Source organism: Sus scrofa, chromosome 2, assembly GCF_000003025.6.
Source record: "Sus scrofa isolate TJ Tabasco breed Duroc chromosome 2, Sscrofa11.1, whole genome shotgun sequence".
Classification (NCBI taxonomy): domain Eukaryota; kingdom Metazoa; phylum Chordata; class Mammalia; order Artiodactyla; family Suidae; genus Sus; species Sus scrofa.
Window position 1 is genome coordinate 51,725,669 of NC_010444.4, and position 20,072 is coordinate 51,745,740.

At 51.8% G+C, this 20,072-nt stretch overlaps 2 protein-coding genes and 1 long non-coding RNA gene across 3 annotated transcripts; 2 read left to right on the forward strand and 1 right to left on the reverse strand.

The window, feature by feature from the left end:
- TRIM17 (tripartite motif containing 17) lies at nt 1,186–6,407 on the forward strand. Its single transcript, XM_021083381.1, has 6 exons — nt 1,186–1,614; nt 3,086–3,181; nt 3,679–3,909; nt 5,291–5,313; nt 5,405–5,505; nt 5,826–6,407. The coding sequence occupies exons 1-6, from the start codon at nt 1,186–1,188 to the stop codon at nt 6,371–6,373; spliced, it is 1,428 nt and encodes a 475-aa protein (XP_020939040.1). The 3' UTR covers nt 6,374–6,407.
- On the reverse strand, nt 1,994–3,994 carry LOC102165042. Its single transcript, XR_002341582.1, has 2 exons — nt 3,933–3,994; nt 1,994–3,672 (listed from the first exon to the last, which is right to left on the reverse strand). It is a non-coding gene; the product is annotated as an uncharacterized LOC102165042 (long non-coding RNA).
- Nucleotides 3,665–17,588, forward strand: TRIM11 (tripartite motif containing 11). The gene is made up of 6 exons (XM_021083380.1): nt 3,665–8,128; nt 10,759–10,854; nt 11,542–11,772; nt 15,223–15,245; nt 15,332–15,432; nt 15,981–17,588. The coding sequence occupies exons 1-6, from the start codon at nt 7,721–7,723 to the stop codon at nt 16,526–16,528; spliced, it is 1,407 nt and encodes a 468-aa protein (XP_020939039.1). The 5' UTR covers nt 3,665–7,720; the 3' UTR covers nt 16,529–17,588.

Sequence of the window (20,072 nt, forward strand, 5' to 3'; positions counted from 1 at the left end):
TCCAACCCCAAAGTGTGAATGTGTGTGTGTTTGAATGTGTGTGTGTGTGTGTGTGTATGTGTGTAGGTGCCTCTGCATATGCCCTTGTGTATGTATGCATGTGTGTAAACATATGCGTGCATGTGTCAGTATGTTTATGTGCCAGCATGTGTATTTGTGTGCATGTGTGCCTGAAATGACTGTCCTTTGTCTTTTGTGCACTGCACTTTATCAAGGAAAACCAGAGCTGGATGGTAGGTAGAGGGGTAAAAACAGATTTTATTAAGGACTATTGAAATAGGGGGAAAGTGATCAGCATGGAACCTGGGGTTCTGTGCAGAACCCCATGTAAAGTAGAGCTCTGAAAACAGTATGGGCCAGTGGGGATTTATAGCCAAAGAGTAGAGTGGTGGTAGGGAGTGAGTGATGGGAAATTACTAAGAGGAAACACCTTAGTAGCAGGGGACAGAAGGTATGGTTAAAACCAACCAGCAGGATTCTTGCTAAACTTGAATAATGCAGAGATAAAAATGGAAGCCAAAGTCCTGGTTGGAAAGGTCAGGGAGCCTGAGCCGTTAGGTCAAAGAGAGAACATTTATCAAACCTGCTCCCTGACGGAAGAGATATTTTTTTTTCCCTCTTAAACTCCCTTTTTCCTTTGTCCTGTGGGTGTTCTGTTAAAGAGAAACTTACTATGATGTGCTTGTTAAAATGGTAAGCAAGACTTTATGAAAGACAATAGCAACAGCAGAGGGAAACAGGGGTCATCTCTGAATGCAGCTGAGACAGCTGGGAATCTGTATCCAAGGAGCAGGATGATGGGGTCAGTGATGGAAAATCACTGAGAGGCACCAGAGGAGGGGGCTTCTTGCTAAACTGGCCTAATATAGGGTCAAGGGCATATATTCATTAAAGTTGGGGGATGAGGAATGGGAGTACTGTGAAATTCTCAGTACTCCCATTCTAAAACTCTGGAGCTGGCCAAAGACTGGCCTACTGCTCCAGGAAACCTGACTGGGGTTGGTGAAAGAGAGAGTCTTGGTCAGTTTTAGGGAAACATTTGTGCCTCTTATTGAAGATAAGCCGAGGTGCCCTAATGACCTCATGTTCTCACTCCATCTGCAAAAGGATGCCGAGAGAATGCTGCAGAGAGCCCAGAGCTCCAGGCAGAGGGTGTGGCGGGACACTTTTCCTTCCATAGGAGCCATGGATGCTGTGGAACTAGCCAGAAAACTGCAGGAGGAGGCCACATGCTCCATTTGCCTCGACTACTTCACAGACCCCGTGATGACTGCCTGCGGCCACAACTTCTGCCGAGAGTGCATCCAGCTGACCTGGGAGAAGGCCAAAGGCCAGAAAAGGAGGAGGAAGCAGAAGGGCTCCTTTCCCTGCCCTGAATGCCGTGAGCTCTCTCCGCAGAGGAACTTGCGACCCAACCGTCTGCTGACCAAGGTGGCTGAGATGGCACGGCAGCATCCCAGCCTACACAGCAGGGACTTGTGCCAGGTGCACAAGGAGCTGCTCAAACTTTTTTGTGAGGATGACCAGAGCCCCATCTGCGTCATCTGCAGGGAGTCTCAGGAACACCGGCCCCACAGGGTGGTCCCTATTGAGGAAGCTGTGCAGGAATACAAGGTGGGCCTGGGCTGCGGGCAAGGGCAGGGGGATAAGTCCGGTCCAAGTGTGTGCACGTGTCAAGGAGTGTATTAGGCAGGAGAATAGCTGTTGTAACAAACAGCCCCACATGCAAGACCATACAGTGGATGTGTCCCCACACTCCCATGACAAAGCAGGCTGGTGGCCAGGCCATCACAGTGTCACCTCTATGATTATTCAGGAGTCCAGACTGACAGAGCCCCTACTCAAGCCCATCCACATTCCCTGGTCTTTATGCGTTCATCTGTGTGGGCAGGCCAGGCAACCTTATATTAGGCAGGGGAGGGAAGTCTTTTTCTTCCATCCACCCAAAAATTGGCCAGGGGCCCATAAATTAGACTGAATGAAGACAAATCAATGAGAAAGGGAAACCATTTATTAACATGTGCATGAGGTAAGAGTCACTTGGGAGAAACAGCAGGTGTTAAAAAAAAAAAAAAAGGTCAGAACTTTGGCTTATCTAGCATCTTAAGAATACAATTGCAAGTAGATTCCAAAGCAACAGGACAAAGGCAGAAGTTTCAGGCTCCCAAAGGTGGCAGACTGTAGGAAAGGGTTTCAGCCAAAGGGTCTCAGTCCACTTGGGCTGCTGTAACAATACAACAGATTGGGTAGTTTATAAATAGAAATGGATTACTCATGGTTGGAGGCTGAAAGTCTAAGATCAGGGTGCCAGCACAGGCAGGTGAGAGCCCATTTCTGGTTCATAGAGAGCCAACTTCTCACTGTGTCTTCACATAGAAGAAGGGGAGAGGGAGCTCTCTGGAATCTCTCTTATAAGGGCACTAATCCCAAGGCCCCATCTGCCATCACATTGAGGTTCAACATATGAATTTGCGGGGGAGGGACACAAACATTCAGACCACAGTAAAAGTAAATATATAGGGAGAAACTAAAGGAAGGGTTATTAGTACAAGTCTATCTTGGCACCAATTTTTTGTTTTGTTTTGTTAGGGCTGCACCTGCATCGTATGGAAGTCCCAGGCTAGGGGTCAAATTGGAGCTGCAGCTGCTGGCCTACACCACAGCCACAGCAATGCCAGATCCAAGCCGTGTCTGTGACCTACATCACAGCTCACAACACTGGATCCTTAATCCACTGTGCAAGGCTAGGGAGCGAACCCACATCCTCATGGATACTAATCGAGTTTGTTACTGCTGAGCCACAATGGGAACTCCATTAGCACCAATTTTGCATCTTCTTCATGAGCACAAAATATCCCCAGAGAGATGCTTTCATCATATAATGGGAGCCGTGGGAAGGCATCTTTCTACATCTTTGACTCTCAATTGCCTCCATCTCAAAGTAATCCTTTGGCATATTTGAGGTGGCATAGTTCCATCCCCTGCACCCCACTGGAATGGTCTTTGGGGTGGACGCAGCTTCAGAGGGCACCATCTAGATGTGGGGCCTACTGACCCCAAATCCCATGGCCCATGTGTCCCACAGTTGAAGTTGGAGAAGGACATGGAATACCTGCGAGAAGAGATGATGAAAACCGGGAACTTGCAGGCCAAGGAGGAACAGACCTTGGCAGAGTGGCAGGCAGGTGCTGGGAACCACATATGGGAGCTGAACAGGGTTGGGAAGCCCCAGCCAGCCCCCAGAGCACCAACAGGAGCTCCTGAGCCTGTGGAAACTCTGGAGGTGGGAATCCCTGTCCTGTGTGGATAAGAACATGGGACCCCAGAAAAGCAGTCATTTCCCAGGTCACAGAATTCCTGCAGAGTCAAGATTGAGAACAGTGCCCTCAGCACAGACTGGCCATTTCAGAAACACAAGGAGCAAGGGCACAGATGCTTGGACTTGCCATTTGGAGCTGAGTAAAATTGACAGGGCAGGGGGCCTCTACATGGCCCAGCTCCCGCCCCTGCCAAGTTTGCTGGTTTTCTGTGGGTCACTGGGGTCCAGGGGAGAGGTGCCATTGTTGCCAGAGCAGCCTTTCCAAGCTGGTGGGTTCAGTTGATGGGTGAAGTTCTTGGAAGCAGGTGCTAGGGGTGGTGGGTCCCTCACTTCCAGGATCCTTCCCCCAACCACTGCAGGAGAAGGTGAAGGAGAGAAGGGAGCACATTATGGTTGAGTTTGAGAAGATGGACCTCTTCCTGATGGAGGAGAAGCAGCGCCTCCTCCAGGCCCTGAAGAAGGAGGAGGAAGAGATGGTAGCAAAGCTGCAGAAGAGCATAGCCTTGCTGGAGCAGCAGAGTCACTCCTTGGAGATGCTGTTACTGCAGCTGGAGGACAAGAATGAGCGCACACCACTTCAGAAGCTGCAGGTGAGGTGGGCAGACCTGCTTACCTGGCTAGGGGTGGGGATGTGGGCATGAGCTCTGGCTCAGTGGTAGTCAAGGCGACCTGACCTGTGGCAACAGATACTGGTCAACAGGGATCGCTCTCTCAGTCAGTTCAAGCTGCATAACAAATACCATAGACCAGATGGTTTAAACAACAGACATTTCTCACCCTGGAAGCCTGAGATCAAGTTGTGGGCAGAAATCAGAATCATCTCTCCTGAGGCTTGTCTCCTTTGCTTGTAAACAGTCATCTTCTCCCAGTGTCCTAACATGGCCATTCCTCTGTATGTCTGTGCCCTGATCTCTTCTTACAAGGACATCAGTCAGATTGGATTAGGGCCCACCCTAATGACTTAATTTTATCTTAATCACATCTTTAAGACCCCATCTCCAAGTACAGTCAGTCTACAGTCTTGAGTTAGGGGGTTAGGGCTTTACGAAGATGAATGGTGTGTGTGTGTGGTGGTGGTGGGGGGGTTACTCAATTCAGCCCATGACAGGCTCTAATCCTAGAGACCTGTATCCATACCCTTCATAGCCCAGGGATGAGGCCTGAGGGCAGCTATCTTCCACACAGTGACATGGGGCACAATGGCCCAAACAGACAACCTTCTGACTTCACATGCAGAAGCAAGATACATGATTGCACCTGCTAGCTATGGAAGTAGGGAAAAGGCTGCCATGAATACACCTGCACACCAAGGCTCTGAAAAGGGCAGTTATGTTAGCCAAAAAGTGGGTAACTGGCTATCAAGTGTGTGGAGTGGTGGAATCCATAGCAAAAAATACGTTTCGCACTGCATTACATACACATTCATAGGAACATATTTTTACAACTGAAGTAAATACCACATGTAGGGTATCTATATCTCCCAGTGTGCCTGGGTCAGACCCAGTTTTATGCCTGTTATCCTGGCATTCTATGGGTTTTGTCCCCCCATAAGTGTCCTGGTATAGACAACAGGCTAAACTCTCACCCTGACTTTGGGAAATATTTTGTCTTCTATCAAAAAGCATCCTGTTTCCAACTAACTGACTCCTAACCCACTCAGGCTGAAGGCCCACAGGGTGAAAGTTTGGTCTTCTATGCCTCCATGGCACATAACAAGTGGGCAGCTTCCCTGTGTCCTCACTCATTGTGATGGGGAAGAGCAGAAGGCCTGGGAGAGTCAGATGCATGATCGCTGTGTACAGCCAAAAGATAGGGTTTCACTCTGGAAACTAGAAACGGGGCCATGGGAAAACATCATAAACCCCTCCTATAGGAGGCTCTACCTGCCAGTCAACACGGGGTGCTCCAGAACGCCCCAGATTCCTAATGGGACCTCACCAATCTCTCTTCCCCTGTTCATGTCTTTTGAAGGATATGAAGGACCTCCTCAGCAGGTACGTGGCCACCATTGGTGGAGGTGGTGATGGGTGCAGGGAGGACTGCGAGTGGGACAAGAGGGGAGAGTGAGACCTGTCCCCACCGGAGGAAGAACAACCTGAGTGTGCAGTACCCAGAGGCCACAACCACCAAGCTGAAGACAGTCTGTAGGGTCCCAGGGCAGATAGAGGTGCTCAAGAATTTCCAAGGTAAGTGGGGGCCCAGGTGCTCTTGGCAATGCCCCGCCCTGCTCCTAGCCACTGAAGGCAAGAGACACCAATGAGGGAGGTCTCAAACACACCGCCCAATGCCCAAATGGTTCCCCTGCCCATCTCCTTGGCACCAGTAATATCCACAGTTGGGGTATGGGATCATGCAGTAACTCCAGTTTCAAAGCTGAACTCAGCCAAAGGGAAGCCTGGGTGGGGGTTAGGGTGAATGGGGGATTATTCAGCCCCTGTTAGGGCCTTGCCCTCCCCTCTTAGACCCTGAAAGTTCCCTCTCCCCTCCACCCTGGGCCTGTCTCCAGAGGATGTGATGCCTGATCCCACCACTGCATACCCCTACCTCCTCTTGTATGAGAGCCGCCAGAGACGCTACCTGAGCACCCCAGTGGATGGCACAGCCTGTGGCAAGGACAGGTTCCTAGCCTACCCCTGTGTGGTAGGCCAAGAGACTTTCTCCTCAGGGAGGCACTACTGGGAGGTGGGCATGAACCTCACTGGTGATGCACTGTGGGCCCTGGGTGTGTGCAGGGACAACGTGAGCCGGAGGGGCAGGGTCCTCAAGTCCCCTGAAAATGGGTTCTGGGTGGTGCAGCTATGCAAGGGAAAGAGATATGCACCTACCATGTCTGCCCTGATTCCCATTACGCTTACCGAGCCCCCCAGCCACATGGGCATCTTCCTGGACTTCGAGGCGGGAGAGGTGTCCTTTTACAATGTGAACAATGGGTCTCACCTGCATACCTACTCCCAGCCTGCCTTTCCTGGCCCCCTGCAGCCCTTCTTCTGCCTTGGGGCCCCCAAATCGGGCCAGATGGTCATCTCTACAGTGACCCTGTGGGTGAAGGGATAGAGGGTCAAGCAGGGGGAGCTTGGGCAGCCTTGTTTTTTCCAGAAGGTGAGGTGGTCCAGCTCAGCAAGGCCCATCTGCCCTCCTTACCTCACATGGAGCATCTGCCGGCCATTGGCTGTGCAGAGTTGTTTCACAAAACGGAAATATAATCTTGATTAAAGCAGTTAAACACTTAGCAACTATATTTTCTATATGGAGATGCTTCATAGAAAACTTTCATAAGTTTCATAGTGGGTCCCTTTCTAAACACATATGTACAAGGCACAGTGTGGTGCAGTTTTCTTTAGCTATGTCCCCGACTCTCCTCTTAGGGATGTTGCCATTCATTGGCTCCTCCAAGGTTTAAGGGTTTGCTTATATGTACAGCCAAGGCCTCAGGTGTTCACTTTCTTTGCCTCCTCCAAATTCTGTATTTGGGTCCTTCACATAGGGAAAATGAAAGTGAAGAGATTTTTCAAGCATAACTTCTAAAAGCCTCAGAGCTGCGCACCCTCTACCCTTGGAACTTGCAGGGACAAAATTCAAAGAATAGGATCAAAGGAGGGTCCTTTCCTTTCACTCCCTCTCAGTGGTCCCCACCCCGCAGTTTCAAAAACACTAAAAGCCAGGTAACAGTTGCCTGCAACCCCAGAATTCTGATCAATGTACTCCTACCCCAACAAGACCAAAGTCCCTGCAGGCCAAGTTCCTCACCCCATATGTTCTGATTATCTCCTGGCCTGGGGGCACACGAGGACACCCTGGAACACTGGGGACGAATTAAGGCTCCCCACCACAGCCTCGGCCTCCTTTTGTTTTTGAGGTCTCTACGCTTTGCAGAGAGCCTAGTGATGGTGCAAGGTACTCCCCTGGCCGGGCCTCTGCACCCCGACCTTTCGCCAAGTGCGAGGGAAGACATAGGGCAGCGGGACACTGGAGCAGCCCCTGTAGCTAGGCGACCACGGCTAGGTCACCGGGCGAGGAGTCTCCAGTTCTGTCTCGCCAGCGGGCCGCGTGACAGGCTACAGCCAATCCAGAGCTAAAACAGGTTGTTCCAAGCGGCGGGGCGGGGAGAAACAGCTGCTTCCTACTTCCGCCCCTTCGGTTCCTCTTCCGGTCCTCGTACGGAAGCTCTAGGCCCTGGGTCCCCGAAGCCACCGCAGTTCCGCAACTGTACACTCCGCATCCCTGTAGTCACACAGCTTCGGACCCCAGAGCTTCTGCGGCCCGAAGCTCCCCGAGTCCCCTGGTATCTGCACGTCGCGTTCCTGGAACCCCGCGTCCCTGCGCGCTCCCCAAAGTCCCGGCAGCGGCCCGCCACCGCCCGACTCGGCGGAGAACGGTGCCTTCCTCCGTTACATCGGTGTTATGGCCGCCCCCGACTTGTCCACCAACCTCCAAGAGGAGGCCACCTGCGCAATCTGCCTCGACTACTTCACGGACCCGGTGATGACCGACTGCGGCCACAACTTCTGCCGCGAGTGCATCCGGCGCTGCTGGGGCCAGCCCGAGGGCCCGTACGCGTGTCCCGAGTGTCGCGAACTGTCCCCGCAGAGGAACTTGCGACCCAACCGCCCGCTCGCCAAGATGGCCGAGATGGCGCGGCGCCTGCACCCGCCGTCGCCCGTCCCCCAGGGCGTGTGTGCCGCACACCGCGAGCCACTGGCTGCCTTCTGCAGTGATGAGCTGCGCCTGCTGTGCGCGGCCTGCGAGCGCTCGGGGGAGCACTGGGCGCACCGCGTGCGGCCCCTGCAAGACGCTGCAGAGGATCTCAAGGTGTGAGCAAATCCAGGGCCTGGCCGGGGAGCGGTTGTGGGGGCGCGTCCTGGCTCAGGGTATGGGCCCAGGTCCCAGCCTGTCCCTAACCGGCACCCAAGCAGGACTGGAGCCCCGCCTACCAGTGAGGAGCAGGCCTGGGCGGGGCGGGGGTGGGTGTGTTTTCTGTGGTCTAGGTCCCACAGTGACAGTGAGAGGGCTGTCTGGCCGGGGAGGTGGGGGGCAGGGGCGGAGGCAGGGACTGGGCGGGTTTGACTGACCATTGGCAGCGATGGAGCCAGGAACAGGAAAAAGTGGGAAGACAATTTCAGAGACGACTGGTCACAGATGGACGTGCACGGATGAGCACTCAGCCCTTAGATTGGTGTGGGCCAGGCAGGGCCATGGCGCAGACGCCAGTGCTAATGTCCTGGTGAGAAGAGAGGGGAAGGCAGTCAGAAAGCCACTGCAGAGCTCTAGGCTGGGAACAATGAGCCATTGCCCTGGGAGGCAGATGCCAGGGCTCCCCAGGCTTTCCCAGTGGCATACTTTGCCCTTCTTTGACTCCAGGCTGAGATACCTTATTTCTCTGTTCTGGAAATGCATTTCCTTAAAATCCAAACCAACACCAGAACTCCGCTAAGAGCCTCAGGGCAAACACTCACCTGGCCCACCCTAGCTAGTTGCCTACCAAATTCCTCACTGGTCTCCTGGTGAGTTTGCTGCAGAAATGCAAGATATTGAGTACATGGGTGGTATCTTTCACACTTTTTGATTATGGCTTGTGTTTTGCTAAATAGCCAGTAGTGTTTGCTGAAGTATATCAAGTACACAGTTTAGTCAACATTAGAATCAATACTATGTCGCTATCATAAGAAAAGCTTCTGGGACAACAGGATAAACCCATAGCCCAACCTATATCACTGGATTTCTCCTGACACAATCCACAGTTTTCTTCTCATTCTGAGTTATGTATACAGGAACATTCATTCCTTGTGTCAGTCTAGCATATATGCACTCCCATCACTGAGTACCCAGTTAGAAGGCAGAAAGTGACCAAAAGAGCAGAGAATAACCAGCAGCTTTCTAGAGGCCTCTACCAGCTGACCTGATAGAGTCTCATGGGATAGCACTTAGCCCTCTCTAGCATAGGGGAGAAAAAACCTTTTCTCTACTGTGTTATGTTCTATAACTGAGGCTTGCAAGTCAAAGTGACAAAAGAGGTTAACAAGTAAAAACATAATTTTATTCATGTTTTACATTATATATGGCACAAGGGTTTCATAGGAAAGAACTGGTTAGACTGAGGAAGTGGTTAATATTCCATTAACCACTTAATGGAAGGATGATAAATTGTGGAGAAGCAGCTAGGCAGAGGAAAGGGGATTTGGGCTTCTAGGGCCAATGAATTGTGGGGACTAAGATTGGGGTTATTTGAGTAAGATTTGTTTAGATAGATTCACCTTAGTATCAACAACTCTTTTCTGGGTGATGAGTGCTCTCCCCTTCTTGGTACAGGGTGGGCACCCTTTTCATGGAAAATTTGTGCCTTGCCTTTAGGGAGAAAGGAGGAGGGCAGAGCTCTTCCTGCAGCTACTGTTTTTCAGTCACCTTTAGCTCTAAATTTTGATGCCATAGTGGCATATTTTGAGATGGCATGTCCCAGTCCCATCACTATACAAAGTGCTCACTTTGTCTTAATGCTGGGGATGCCCCTGCAAACTGCTCTTATCTGGGCTGTGGCTGGTATTTGCACAGCCTGGCAGTACTGGCTTTAGAAAGTGCAACCTCCTAGGGGCCTGGTGCATCTAGAACAAGGATGAGTCCCCACAAGCACCACTGCTATCAATTTCTGTGATGGTCCTTCAGACCCTCCTACATCCTAGGCCTCCTGGCTCTCCCAGGTGCCAAGTGTGTCAAACTGTGTTGAAGTAAACATCAGGCATAGGCTTGAAATCTGGACCTGGCAGCCAGATAAAAATGTGCCCTTCTGTCAATACTGCAGCTTGTTCCAATTAGCTGAAACTCAGAAAGCCCAGGGCACAGAGAGGCAAAGGGGTTTGGAAGAAGAAAATGTGGTTTTGTGCTAGCAAGTTGGGTTGTGGGAAGATTGCCCTGAGATGAGAGAGGGGTGGGAGCAACAGAGAAAAGAAATTCAGGAGTTCCTGTTGTAGCTCAGTGGTTAATGAATCCGACTAGGAACCATGAGGTTGTGGGTTTGATCCCTGGCCTTGCTCAGTGGGTTAAGGATCTGGTGTTGCCGTGAGCTTGGTGTAGGTTGCAGATGTGGCTTGGATCCCACATTGCTGTGGCTCTGGCGTAGGCCTGTGGCTACAGCTCTGATTTGACCCCTAGCCTGGGAACCTCCATATGCTGCGGAAGCGGCCCAAGAAATCGCAAAAAAAGAAAAAAAAAAAAAAGGGAAAGAAATTCAGACAAGGGGCAGTGGCTGGTGGCTGACTTGGGCAGTGGTAGGAAGGCCATTATGGTTAAAGGGCATTTCCCAGAAAACTTGAGTTTGTTCCACCTGTCATGCCCCAGACCCAGTTTTCTGTGACCCCGCCATCTGAGTTGAGGCTTAGCTATGGTTGGGCATGGACCAGGGAGAAGGCCTGGACTGGCTGGGGTCATCTGGTCTCACCTCCCTACAGGGAAAGCTGGAGCAGTCTCTGGAGCGTCTGCGGAAGCAAATGGAGGATGCGCTACTGTTCCAAGCCCAGGCAGAGGAGACATGCTCCTTGTGGCAGGCAGGTGGCCAGTCACCCGGTGTGGTCGGGGGCAGGGAATGTGAGGGCCCCTACCTCACAAGGCTACTGTTCATACTCAACTTCATGCTTCTTATAAGGCAGCACCCCTGCTCCAGACCCCATGTAGAATCCACTTTAGAGGGTGGGTTTGGGATTTGGGAGTTACAGGGAATGGGAGCTTGAGGAGCTTGGGTGATGAGAGTAGAAGCTGGGGAGGTAGGAAGTTCCCTTTGTGGCTCAGCGGTTAATGATCCCAACTAGGATCCATGAGAATGTGGGTTCCATCCCTGGCCTCCCTCAGTGGGTTAAGGATCTGGTGTTGCCACGAGCTGTGTTGTAGGTTGCTGACGTGGCTCAGATCTGGTGTTGCTGTGGCTATGGCGTAGGCCAGAAGCTGTAGCTCCAATTCAACTCCTAGCCTGAGAACTTCCATATGTCACAAGTATAGCCCTAAAAAGCAAAAATTTAAAAATAATTTGGGGAGGTACTTGGTGTTAGACGGCCCTAGGTGGTGGATTTGGGGATTGCAGGCCCCTGAGTGGTTGATTTGGGGATTAGGGAGGGATGGCATGGGGGCCCTAGGTGGTGGATTTGGGATCAGGAAGGGATAGATGTAGGGGAACCTGGATTGGGGGTCATGGTGGCTCCAGGTCCCAGGCCCTCAGCTGTCCTCCCCGGCCCCCACAGAAAATGGTGGAGACCCAGCGGCAGAATGTGCTGACAGAGTTCGAGAGGCTGCGCCGACTGCTTGTGGAGGAAGAGCAACGGCTACTGCAGAGGCTGGAGGAGGAGGAACTGGAGGTACTGCCCCCATTGCGGGAGAGTGCAGCCCGCCTCGGACAGCAGAGCGCCCAGCTGGCCGAGCTTATCACTGAGTTGGAGGGGCGCTGCCAGCTACCAGCGCTGGGGTTACTGCAGGTGAGCTGACACCCATTCCTGGGGGTGGGTTTGTGGGGAGCTCAGGGGAAGGCCAGGAGTAGGAAAAGATAAGTAGCAAAGGAGAGGAGGCATTGAGCAGAGCAGGCTGAAGTGACTTTGGAGCTTTCCTAGACCTCCCAGGTCCTCACCAGCTAGTCTCCTTCTTTTGAAATATGAGGGTTGGACACTGATGCTGAACTGCACAAACTGCTGTTAGCTCCTGTCTAGGAGCCCACTGGGGGCTGGCCAGGCCACAGGGTAGGTGGCATTCCAGGATCCAGGGCCAATGGGTCTCTACCCAGCTCTCTGAAGGTTTAGGCCCACTGGGCTGAGAGGAAAGGCCAGCAGGTCTTTCATAGGGATTCTTGCCAGAGCCCAGTGCTGCCCTTGGGGAATCTTCTTGGCTCCTGGCGCCAACAGTGTGTGCCATTAAGTGGGAGCCAGAACACAGCCTTTGCGACCCAGGGGGCTTCCTGTGGGAGGTGACCTTCCTTGAAGCCTAAGAGCTGAGTGGACTTTCGAGGACCAGTGAGAGGCTCCTGGCTGCTGTAAATTGAGTTCTTTGGCCTTTGCTGAGCCATTGAGTGATTTTTAAGCCCAGTAAGCAGGAAGAATCCCAGGCAAGTGTATAGCAGACATTGAGGGAAATGAGCAGAAGTGGTCTGTGGTCAGTAAAATGGGGGGCTAGGCTGGCAGCTGGGAGGTGATAGGGAGCAGCCCTCAAGGGTGAGTGAAGGATACTGGAGAAGCTGCAGGAAGCAGAGGCTCTGGGAGGAGGAGGGCTTGGCCCCAGAAGTGAGATGAGAACCACAGATTTACATGAAATACGATTTGGAGTCTGAGCAGAAATGTCCCTGCATGGGGACGGGGTTAATCTCAGCTGGCCTGGCTATGTTTTATACCAGTGCCCTCCACTGCCCCCTACCTGCTCCTCACTACCTCATCTGCCCCCAACTGCTTGCCACTACCTCACTACCTGCCCCCGCCTGCCCTGCTACCTGTCCTTACTGTCCACCACTGCTCCCATCTACACCTCACTGACCTTGGCTGCCCCCTACTAATTCTCACCTGTCCTCTACTCCCCTCTCTTCTCTCCCCACCTGCTAATATCTCCTGACCCCCTTGTCCTTTCAGTTTCCCTGGCTGGCTAGCTGGCTGCAGGAAGGATGGCCCCTATCTTCTTCCTCCCACCCCAGCTCCAGAGCTCCTCTTGCCTGTGTTAGGGTGGAGATAGGGTCTGCTGCACAGAGGATGCGGGAGAGCAGCCCTGAACTGCCCATGTTCACTGGGACAAGTTGGGGAGGTCAGGTGGGCTTGTACCTTCAGCCCACAGTGTCCATCATGAAGCCTACTCAGGGAGCACCCAGCCTTGGTTCCTGGTTCCTGGTGCCTGGAGGTGGGTGTTGTGCATGCATCCCCTGGAGTTTGGGAGAGTTCAGGAGCCCACCCCTACAGGTCTCAGCTGGGGCAGAGAATGGGATTCTGGCTGCCCTCCAGGCTTCCCCCAGTTGCTGTCATTCATGACCATAGAGCATCTTCCTAAAGGCATGGGTCTGAGTCCCTACTGCCTAGAGAAGCCAGAGGCTTCCATGAGGCCTTCGCCCCCCCACCCCACCCTCAAGACAGGCAGAGACCTGCTCTGTCCCTCTTCTGCTGTCCTTTCTCGCATATAGTGTGTCTGCACACAGGCTGTTTCTTTTCTTTTTTCTTTTTTTTTTTTTTTTTTTGCTTTTTTAGGGCCACACCCACATGCAACATATTCCCAAGCTAGGGGTCCAGTCAGAGCTGCAGCTGCCGGCCTTCACCACAGCCACAGCAGTGCGGAATCCAAGCTGCGTCTGTGATCCACACCACAGCTTATGGCAATGCCAGATCCTTAACCTACTGAGCAAGACCAGGGATTGAACCTGCATCCTCATGGATACTAGTCGGATCCGTTTCTGCTGAGCCACAACGGGAACTCCCACACAGGCTGTTTCTGAGCAGGCAAGCCATTGTGGCAACCAAAACCACCTCTCCCATTTCCCAATGCCAGCAGTGGGCCACCCCTTCCTGTTAGGTAAAATAGCTAACTGCTTTGCACCCAACCCACCCCAGGCTTCTGGTGCCCCAGGTCCTTTGCATGTGCCTCTCCCAGGCCTGTACCGTGTCCCCTCTATCTCCTGATGAACCCTCTTTAAGCTTTAGAAACCCATGTCTCCATTTTTCTTTGAAGCCTAGTGTGTTCCCTTCCCGCCAGAATCAGCTGCTGTGTGTGAAGATCCCTTGCTTCAAGGGAAATCTTCGTTGGGCACAATGTCTTGTCTATTTCTGTGTCTCAGCTCTGGTCCAGTAGCTGGTGAACAGTTCTTTGGAAGGACCACATGTGAGGTTCATTTGCTTGACAGTGTGGGCCAGGCCCCTGCTGTTCACCAGGTGCTACTCTAAAAAGACAAGAGATCCGGCCACTTGCTGCCAGGATCCAGTGTTCCAAAGTTTGAGTCTCAGTCAGCTCAGGCTGTGTAACACATACCACAGGACTGGGAGGCTCAAACAACAAGTATTTTTTTGTAGTCTCACAGTCCCAGAGGCTGGAAGTCCAAAATCAGGGTGTTGGCAGGATCATTTTCTCCTGAGGCCTCTCTGCTTGGCATGTAGATGGTCATCTTCTCTCTGAATCCTCACATAGTTTTCCCTCTGTATGTTTCTATGTTCTGATCTTTTTACAATAAAAGGACACCATCCTGGTGACCTCATTTTAATGTCTAGGGTCACCACTCTAAAGACTCTTATCTCCAAATACAGCCCCATTCTGAGGTCATGGGACTTCGGCTCGAACATATGGATTTGGGAGGACACAGACATCCTATGAAATTTGAGAAAAATGCTTTCTCATATCATCATGGGAGAGAGGAAGATCTAGTCAGAGAGGCCTCATCAGGAAGTTAGGCTGTGAATCAGGACCTGAGGGAGGGCAGCCGGCACAGGCCGGGTGGGAGCACCTGCAGGACAGGTGGGCAGATAAAAGCAGGTGAGGCCGAGGGCACCAGACAACCAGGTGCCCAGAGCCTGGGGGTCAGGAAGTGCTAGGCTGATGTAGCTGTGGCTTCTGGCTCAGGTAGAGACAGCTTTCAGTCCCTGGAGGCTGGGACCTGCCCTACCTGTCCTGGCACTTGAGGCGCTTAGGGTTCTAGTGGGTGAGAGAGCTAGCAGCCAGATACCTTGTGCCCTCCAGGTATGCAGAGGGAATGGGGCCAGGTCTGCAGGGCTGGTTGCTCCCAGAGCTTCCCTCCAGTATCCCCATATTTGAGCCACACACAGGATAGCTCCATAGTTGTTTCTGACTTCATGAGTGTGTGTGCATGTCCATCTAGGAGGCTTAGGGGCACTCTGGTGTAGGGTCAGGCTGGGATGAGGGCAGGCCCAGGACCAGGGGATGGGTGCTAAATGTTGTGTGTGTCTCTCCCACAGGACATCAGGGACACCCTGCGCAGGTAGGAGCTTCGGTCCCTCTCTAAGGGAGGTGGGCAGTGTTCCAGGTGGGCCCACTGCAGGGGTGACACTTGTGCTGCCTCTCCAGGGTCCAGGATGTGAAGCTGCAGCCTCCTGAGATAGTGCCTATGGAGATGAGGACAGTGTGCAGGGTCCCAGGGCTGGTGGAGGCCTTGCGGAGGTTCCGAGGTGAGTGCCATGTAGTATGCTGAGGCTAGGGGGATCCCACCCTCTGTCTCCAGTCCATAGGAAGTGCTAGTCCTGAGCTCCTGGTGGACTGGGGTCTGTGGTAGGTTTATGATGAAAAACCAGGAGGGGTCAGGGCCATTGGGCAGGAGAAGCAGCTAGGGAAAGGTCAGGTCTTAGCTGTTCACTGATGCATTTAGGAAAAGCGGAGGTGGGACCACCCTTCTGGTGTCAGGTGCGAAAGCACTCATGTGGCCCCCAGGCATGGGGAGCCTGGGATGTAAGCTGGACTGGAACACACACGATTCCCCCCTGGGGACTAAAAGAAAGGACATGGAAAGCTTCTGGGGTTTCTTTCTGTCCTCTGAAGGAGGATGAATCACAAGGAAGCGTGGACTGCTTTCTGAAATGTTCCAAGGTGCAGCTAAAAGTGGTTAAGTAATCTTTTCAAGTGGAGGGTGGCATGTTTAGTTTGTGATCATTCACAAACTGCAAGGGTGTGCATATCTAGGGAAGATAGCTTCGAGGGTTGACCACTGCTCTCTCTGCAGGCGACATGACCCTGGATCCTGACACCGCCAACCCTGAACTGGTCCTATCAGAGGACAGGAGGAGCGTGCGGCGGGGGGACCTGCGGCAGGCCCTGCCTGACAGCCCCGAGCGGTTTGACCCTGGGCCTTGTGTGCTGGGCCGGGAGCCCCTAACCTCTGGCCGCCACTACTGGGAGGTGGAGGTTGGGGAGCGGGCCAGCTGGGCCCTGGGCGTCTGCAGAGAGAACGCCAACCGTAAGGAGAAGGGCGAGCTATTTGCTGGTAACGGGTTCTGGATCCTCGTGTTCCTGGGAAGCTACTACAACTCCTCTGAGCGGGCCTTTGCCCCTCTCCGAGACCCACCCCGGCGTGTGGGCATCTTTCTGGACTACGAGGCTGGACATCTGTCCTTCTACAGTGCTAATGATGGATCGCTCTTGTATACCTTTCCTGAGACACCCTTCTCTGGGACCCTGAGGGCCCTCTTCTCACCTCTGTCCAGCAGCCCGACCCCTATGACCATCTGCAGGCTGAAAGGTGGGCCTGGGGACATGCTGGCTCCCCAGTGAGCAGGCCTCTCTTAGCCCCTTGTCCTGCCTTCTGAGCCTTCGAGCCACTTGGAAACTGAGAGGAGGGTGCTTGTCCTCTGAGCTGTGGAAAGCACTTGCAGTACCACTCAGATTATGCATAGCAAAACTGAACTCTTGTCACTGCCACTCCCAGGAAGCCATGTGCAAGTGTGTGGGGGTTGGGCTGTGTCCTCCCTGGGGGCCCTCCAAGGTCATCAGGTCCCTAGACCCCATTCACCAATGTGTTTACCCAAGCCATTTGCAGAACCCTGAGCCCAGGGCCCTGGTACTCTAGCTCCATCCAGCCTCAGTCTGGAATGAGACACCAGGGCCTACAGAATTTTCTCAGGCTGCAGTCTGAGCCCCCCACCCCGACCCCAAACCCTGGGTGTGGGGGCAAACCTCAAGAAAGCTGCCATCCTGTGAAATTCTGTCCAAGAGGTGGTTCCAAGCCCACCAGCCTGTCTTGGAATCTGGTCGTATAAAACTGGTAGGGGTTCTTAATGTGGTTGCCTCATGGGGGGTGGCAGTGGTGGGAGGGCAACAGAGTCCTCAGGAGACAGGTGATAGGGGAAAGGCCAAAGGAAGACAACTGGGAGCAAGTCACTAAATAAAGGCGTTGACTAACTAGGACACACAGGCACCCTCAATTGCCCCCAAGGGTGGTCAACTGGGGCTTCTGAATAAAGTTCCTTCCCTGGTACCCAGTGTAGAGATTTGGTTCTGGGATCCTGGAGGTGACTGCAAAGCTCAGAAATAACACAACTTCACAGTTTCTGTCTGGGCTGTGCTGAGAACAGTTGGCTGATGTTGCCCTCATAAACATCTCTTCACTAGCCCATGGGGCTGTCCCTGAGCTCAGGACCCAGAGTCTCACCCCTTCCTGGGGCAGAGGGTAAGGCCACAGAGAGCTCTGGCTTACAGGACCCAGGATTTATTTTGCTGTAAGTTTGGCCCTTCTTCATCCCTCTTAAGAAGGTGTGATCCAGTGTCTCTGTACCCCCAGATTTTATTAATTGTAAGGACCATTCTCATAGTAAATAAACTAACAGTTGTCTGAGTCCTGTTATGTTTAAGGTGATGGGTTGGGAAATTCTCCAGAAGGCCCACCCTGGGGGAGGGGATACAAAGGCAAGATGCTCACAGGCAAGTTCAGGGATGTAGCTGCTGCCCACACAAATGCAGCAACTCCCAGGTGTGGTCCTCATGTTCTTTGCTCAACATGTGTGTTAATTTCATGCAGGCCCTGTGGGAATTTTTTTTCTTTTTTTCAAATTACCTGATAAACATTTCCCGTGTTCCAGTGTGTTCAATAGCCAGGCTTTTACATTTACTTGGTTACTTATTGACTCATTCTTCGATTCTTGGACTTCTTTCTTATTGTTACTACATATATACCATGTCTGAATATCTTTAACAACACTTCCTCCAAATTATGTACATGGGGAAAGTATTTTTTCAATCAAGTCAGGGTCTGGCTGTTTTTTCGGCTGGGGAATTATTCCCACATGATTTCCCTAGGAACTGGGCCCACTTGAGAATCTGAGCATACTGCTTGGTTCCTGCCTGGAGGAAGAGTTGGACTTTAAGGTTTGGAACTTCCACAATGGCCATTGGAAACTAGGCTGTGGGACAGCCTTGTGGGTTGAGTGAGTACACACCTGTGTCCAGGACACCGGGATGCCTCTGGCTGCAGTTTTAGAACAAAACTGGACACCCAGTTTTGTATAGGGTAGGAAAAATAAATTAACCTTAACCCTTCTGACTTCTTGGCTGAGACCCTGTGATAAAAGACAAGAGGAAAACAAAAAAGTGTATTGACACATATATCTCAGGTATGCATAGGAGAAACCCTGGGAAAATGAGTAACTCAGAGGAGCAGCCTAGATCTCTGGCTTACATAGCATCTTCAACACAGAACAATGTTTATGGAGAAATGACAGGACAGGGAAAGCAGTTTTAGACTTCCAAGGGTGGCAGAACATGCAGGTAAACAAATGGTAGCTAAGACTAGTTGGTAAGGTTTGTTATATGTATATCCCCCTGTGCTATCTCCAGACTGATTGGGTATTGAGTTGTCCCCAAACCTTTCCTCTGGAGAGAGGAAAGGATACTTCTGTAAATGTGTGTGCTGCTTTTAGACAGAGGGGAAAAGGCAAGGAGCTTGTATTTGCTTCTTAACTGCCTCCAGCTCAAATTAATTGTTAATGGAACTAAACTTGGATCTGTATGCCTGAGCTCAGTAAAGCCAATCTACCAACACCAGGTTATGGTGAGGAAAAATGGCAGCATTTTTTATAAAGGCGCCAATACAAGGAGGATGGGTGTCTCTAAATCCCCAAACTCCTCAGAGTTTTAGCAAGTGATTTTTAAAAGCCATATTTATTGGGGGAGGGGAGGGATGGCTGTCAAAGAATGGGATCTGCCTTGGATTGGTTAATGGTGAGGTGACAGTGTGGTTAACATAAGTCTTTAGGTGCCAGTAGGTTTGGGGGCTCATGGTCATCTAGTAGTTAATTTCTTCCATCCTGTGGGGTGTTTGTTTGTTTATTTTTTGCCACACCTGAGGCATATGGAAATTTCCAGGCTAGGGGTTGAATCAGAGCTGCAGCTGCCAGCCTATGCCACAGCCATAGCAACGCCAGATCTAAGCTGCATCTGTAGCCTATGTAGCACCTTTTGGCAACGCCAATTCCTTAACCCACTAAGCAAAACCAGGGATCAAACCTGCATCCTCATGGATACTACTGGGATTCTTAGCCGCTGAGCCACAGTGGGAATTCCTGGTGGGGATTTAAGCATCTGCAAAATAACTCAGCAAGTGTGTATCATATACTGTTATCTAATTACATCAGAGAGGAACTATAGCTGAGGATATGGGGGTGGGGTCTGTCCTGGGAGGCCTTGCAGGGTCTTCCTTGGTTATATAATCTTTATGCCAACTATGATGTTTTGGGGTGACATTCTGCTACCCACCACCAGTTGAAGGGAAAATGAGCTTCAGTGACACCTGTTGGCACACAGCCTGAATTTCAACTTTACACTAGTTACCTCCTGCATCCCCAGGGGTACCACTCAATATTCTAGGCACTGAGAAACCACCATGAACACACAGACTCCTGCTCATGCTCTGATGTCTTTGTGAGTGATGGGTAACAATCTATGATATATCCTACACTAGCAGTGGGTGAGCCCCTGCACTAGCAGTATGTGGTCTACTCTAGTTAACTCCTACACTGGCACTAGAGGAGCTCTTGGGCTGACAGTGCTGCCTGTTGGTGACTCCTACATTAGCAATGGATGATTTACACTAGCAGTTGACCTCCTGCACTAGCAATAGTTGGGTTCATACACCATCAGTTGGTAAGCTCTTATTTATGCCTTCTGGAGAAAAATAAAGCTGGATGGAAGTAGAATAAGCCAGGACAGTGCAGGATGTGGTCAGCTATTGTTGGGGTTTCCAAAACAAGTATTGCCTACCAAGTTTTAAAATGCCCAGAACCCCTCCCCTCAGGTGACTCAGCAGATCAATGAGGAGGCAGGA

Excerpts from the sequence above, each read along its gene's own strand:
- TRIM17 (XM_021083381.1), top strand. The coding sequence starts at position 1,186 with ATGGATGCTGTGGAACTAGCCAGAAAACTGCAGGAGGAGGCCACATGC. Across the intron at positions 3,182-3,678 it reads AGACCTTGGCAGAGTGGCAG|GAGAAGGTGAAGGAGAGAAG; the intron begins GCAGGTGCTGGG and ends CAACCACTGCAG. Across the intron at positions 5,314-5,404 it reads ATGAAGGACCTCCTCAGCAG|GAAGAACAACCTGAGTGTGC; the intron begins GTACGTGGCCAC and ends TCCCCACCGGAG.
- TRIM11 (XM_021083380.1), top strand. The coding sequence starts at position 7,721 with ATGGCCGCCCCCGACTTGTCCACCAACCTCCAAGAGGAGGCCACCTGC. Across the intron at positions 11,773-15,222 it reads CAGCGCTGGGGTTACTGCAG|GACATCAGGGACACCCTGCG; the intron begins GTGAGCTGACAC and ends TCTCTCCCACAG. Across the intron at positions 15,246-15,331 it reads ATCAGGGACACCCTGCGCAG|GGTCCAGGATGTGAAGCTGC; the intron begins GTAGGAGCTTCG and ends CTGCCTCTCCAG.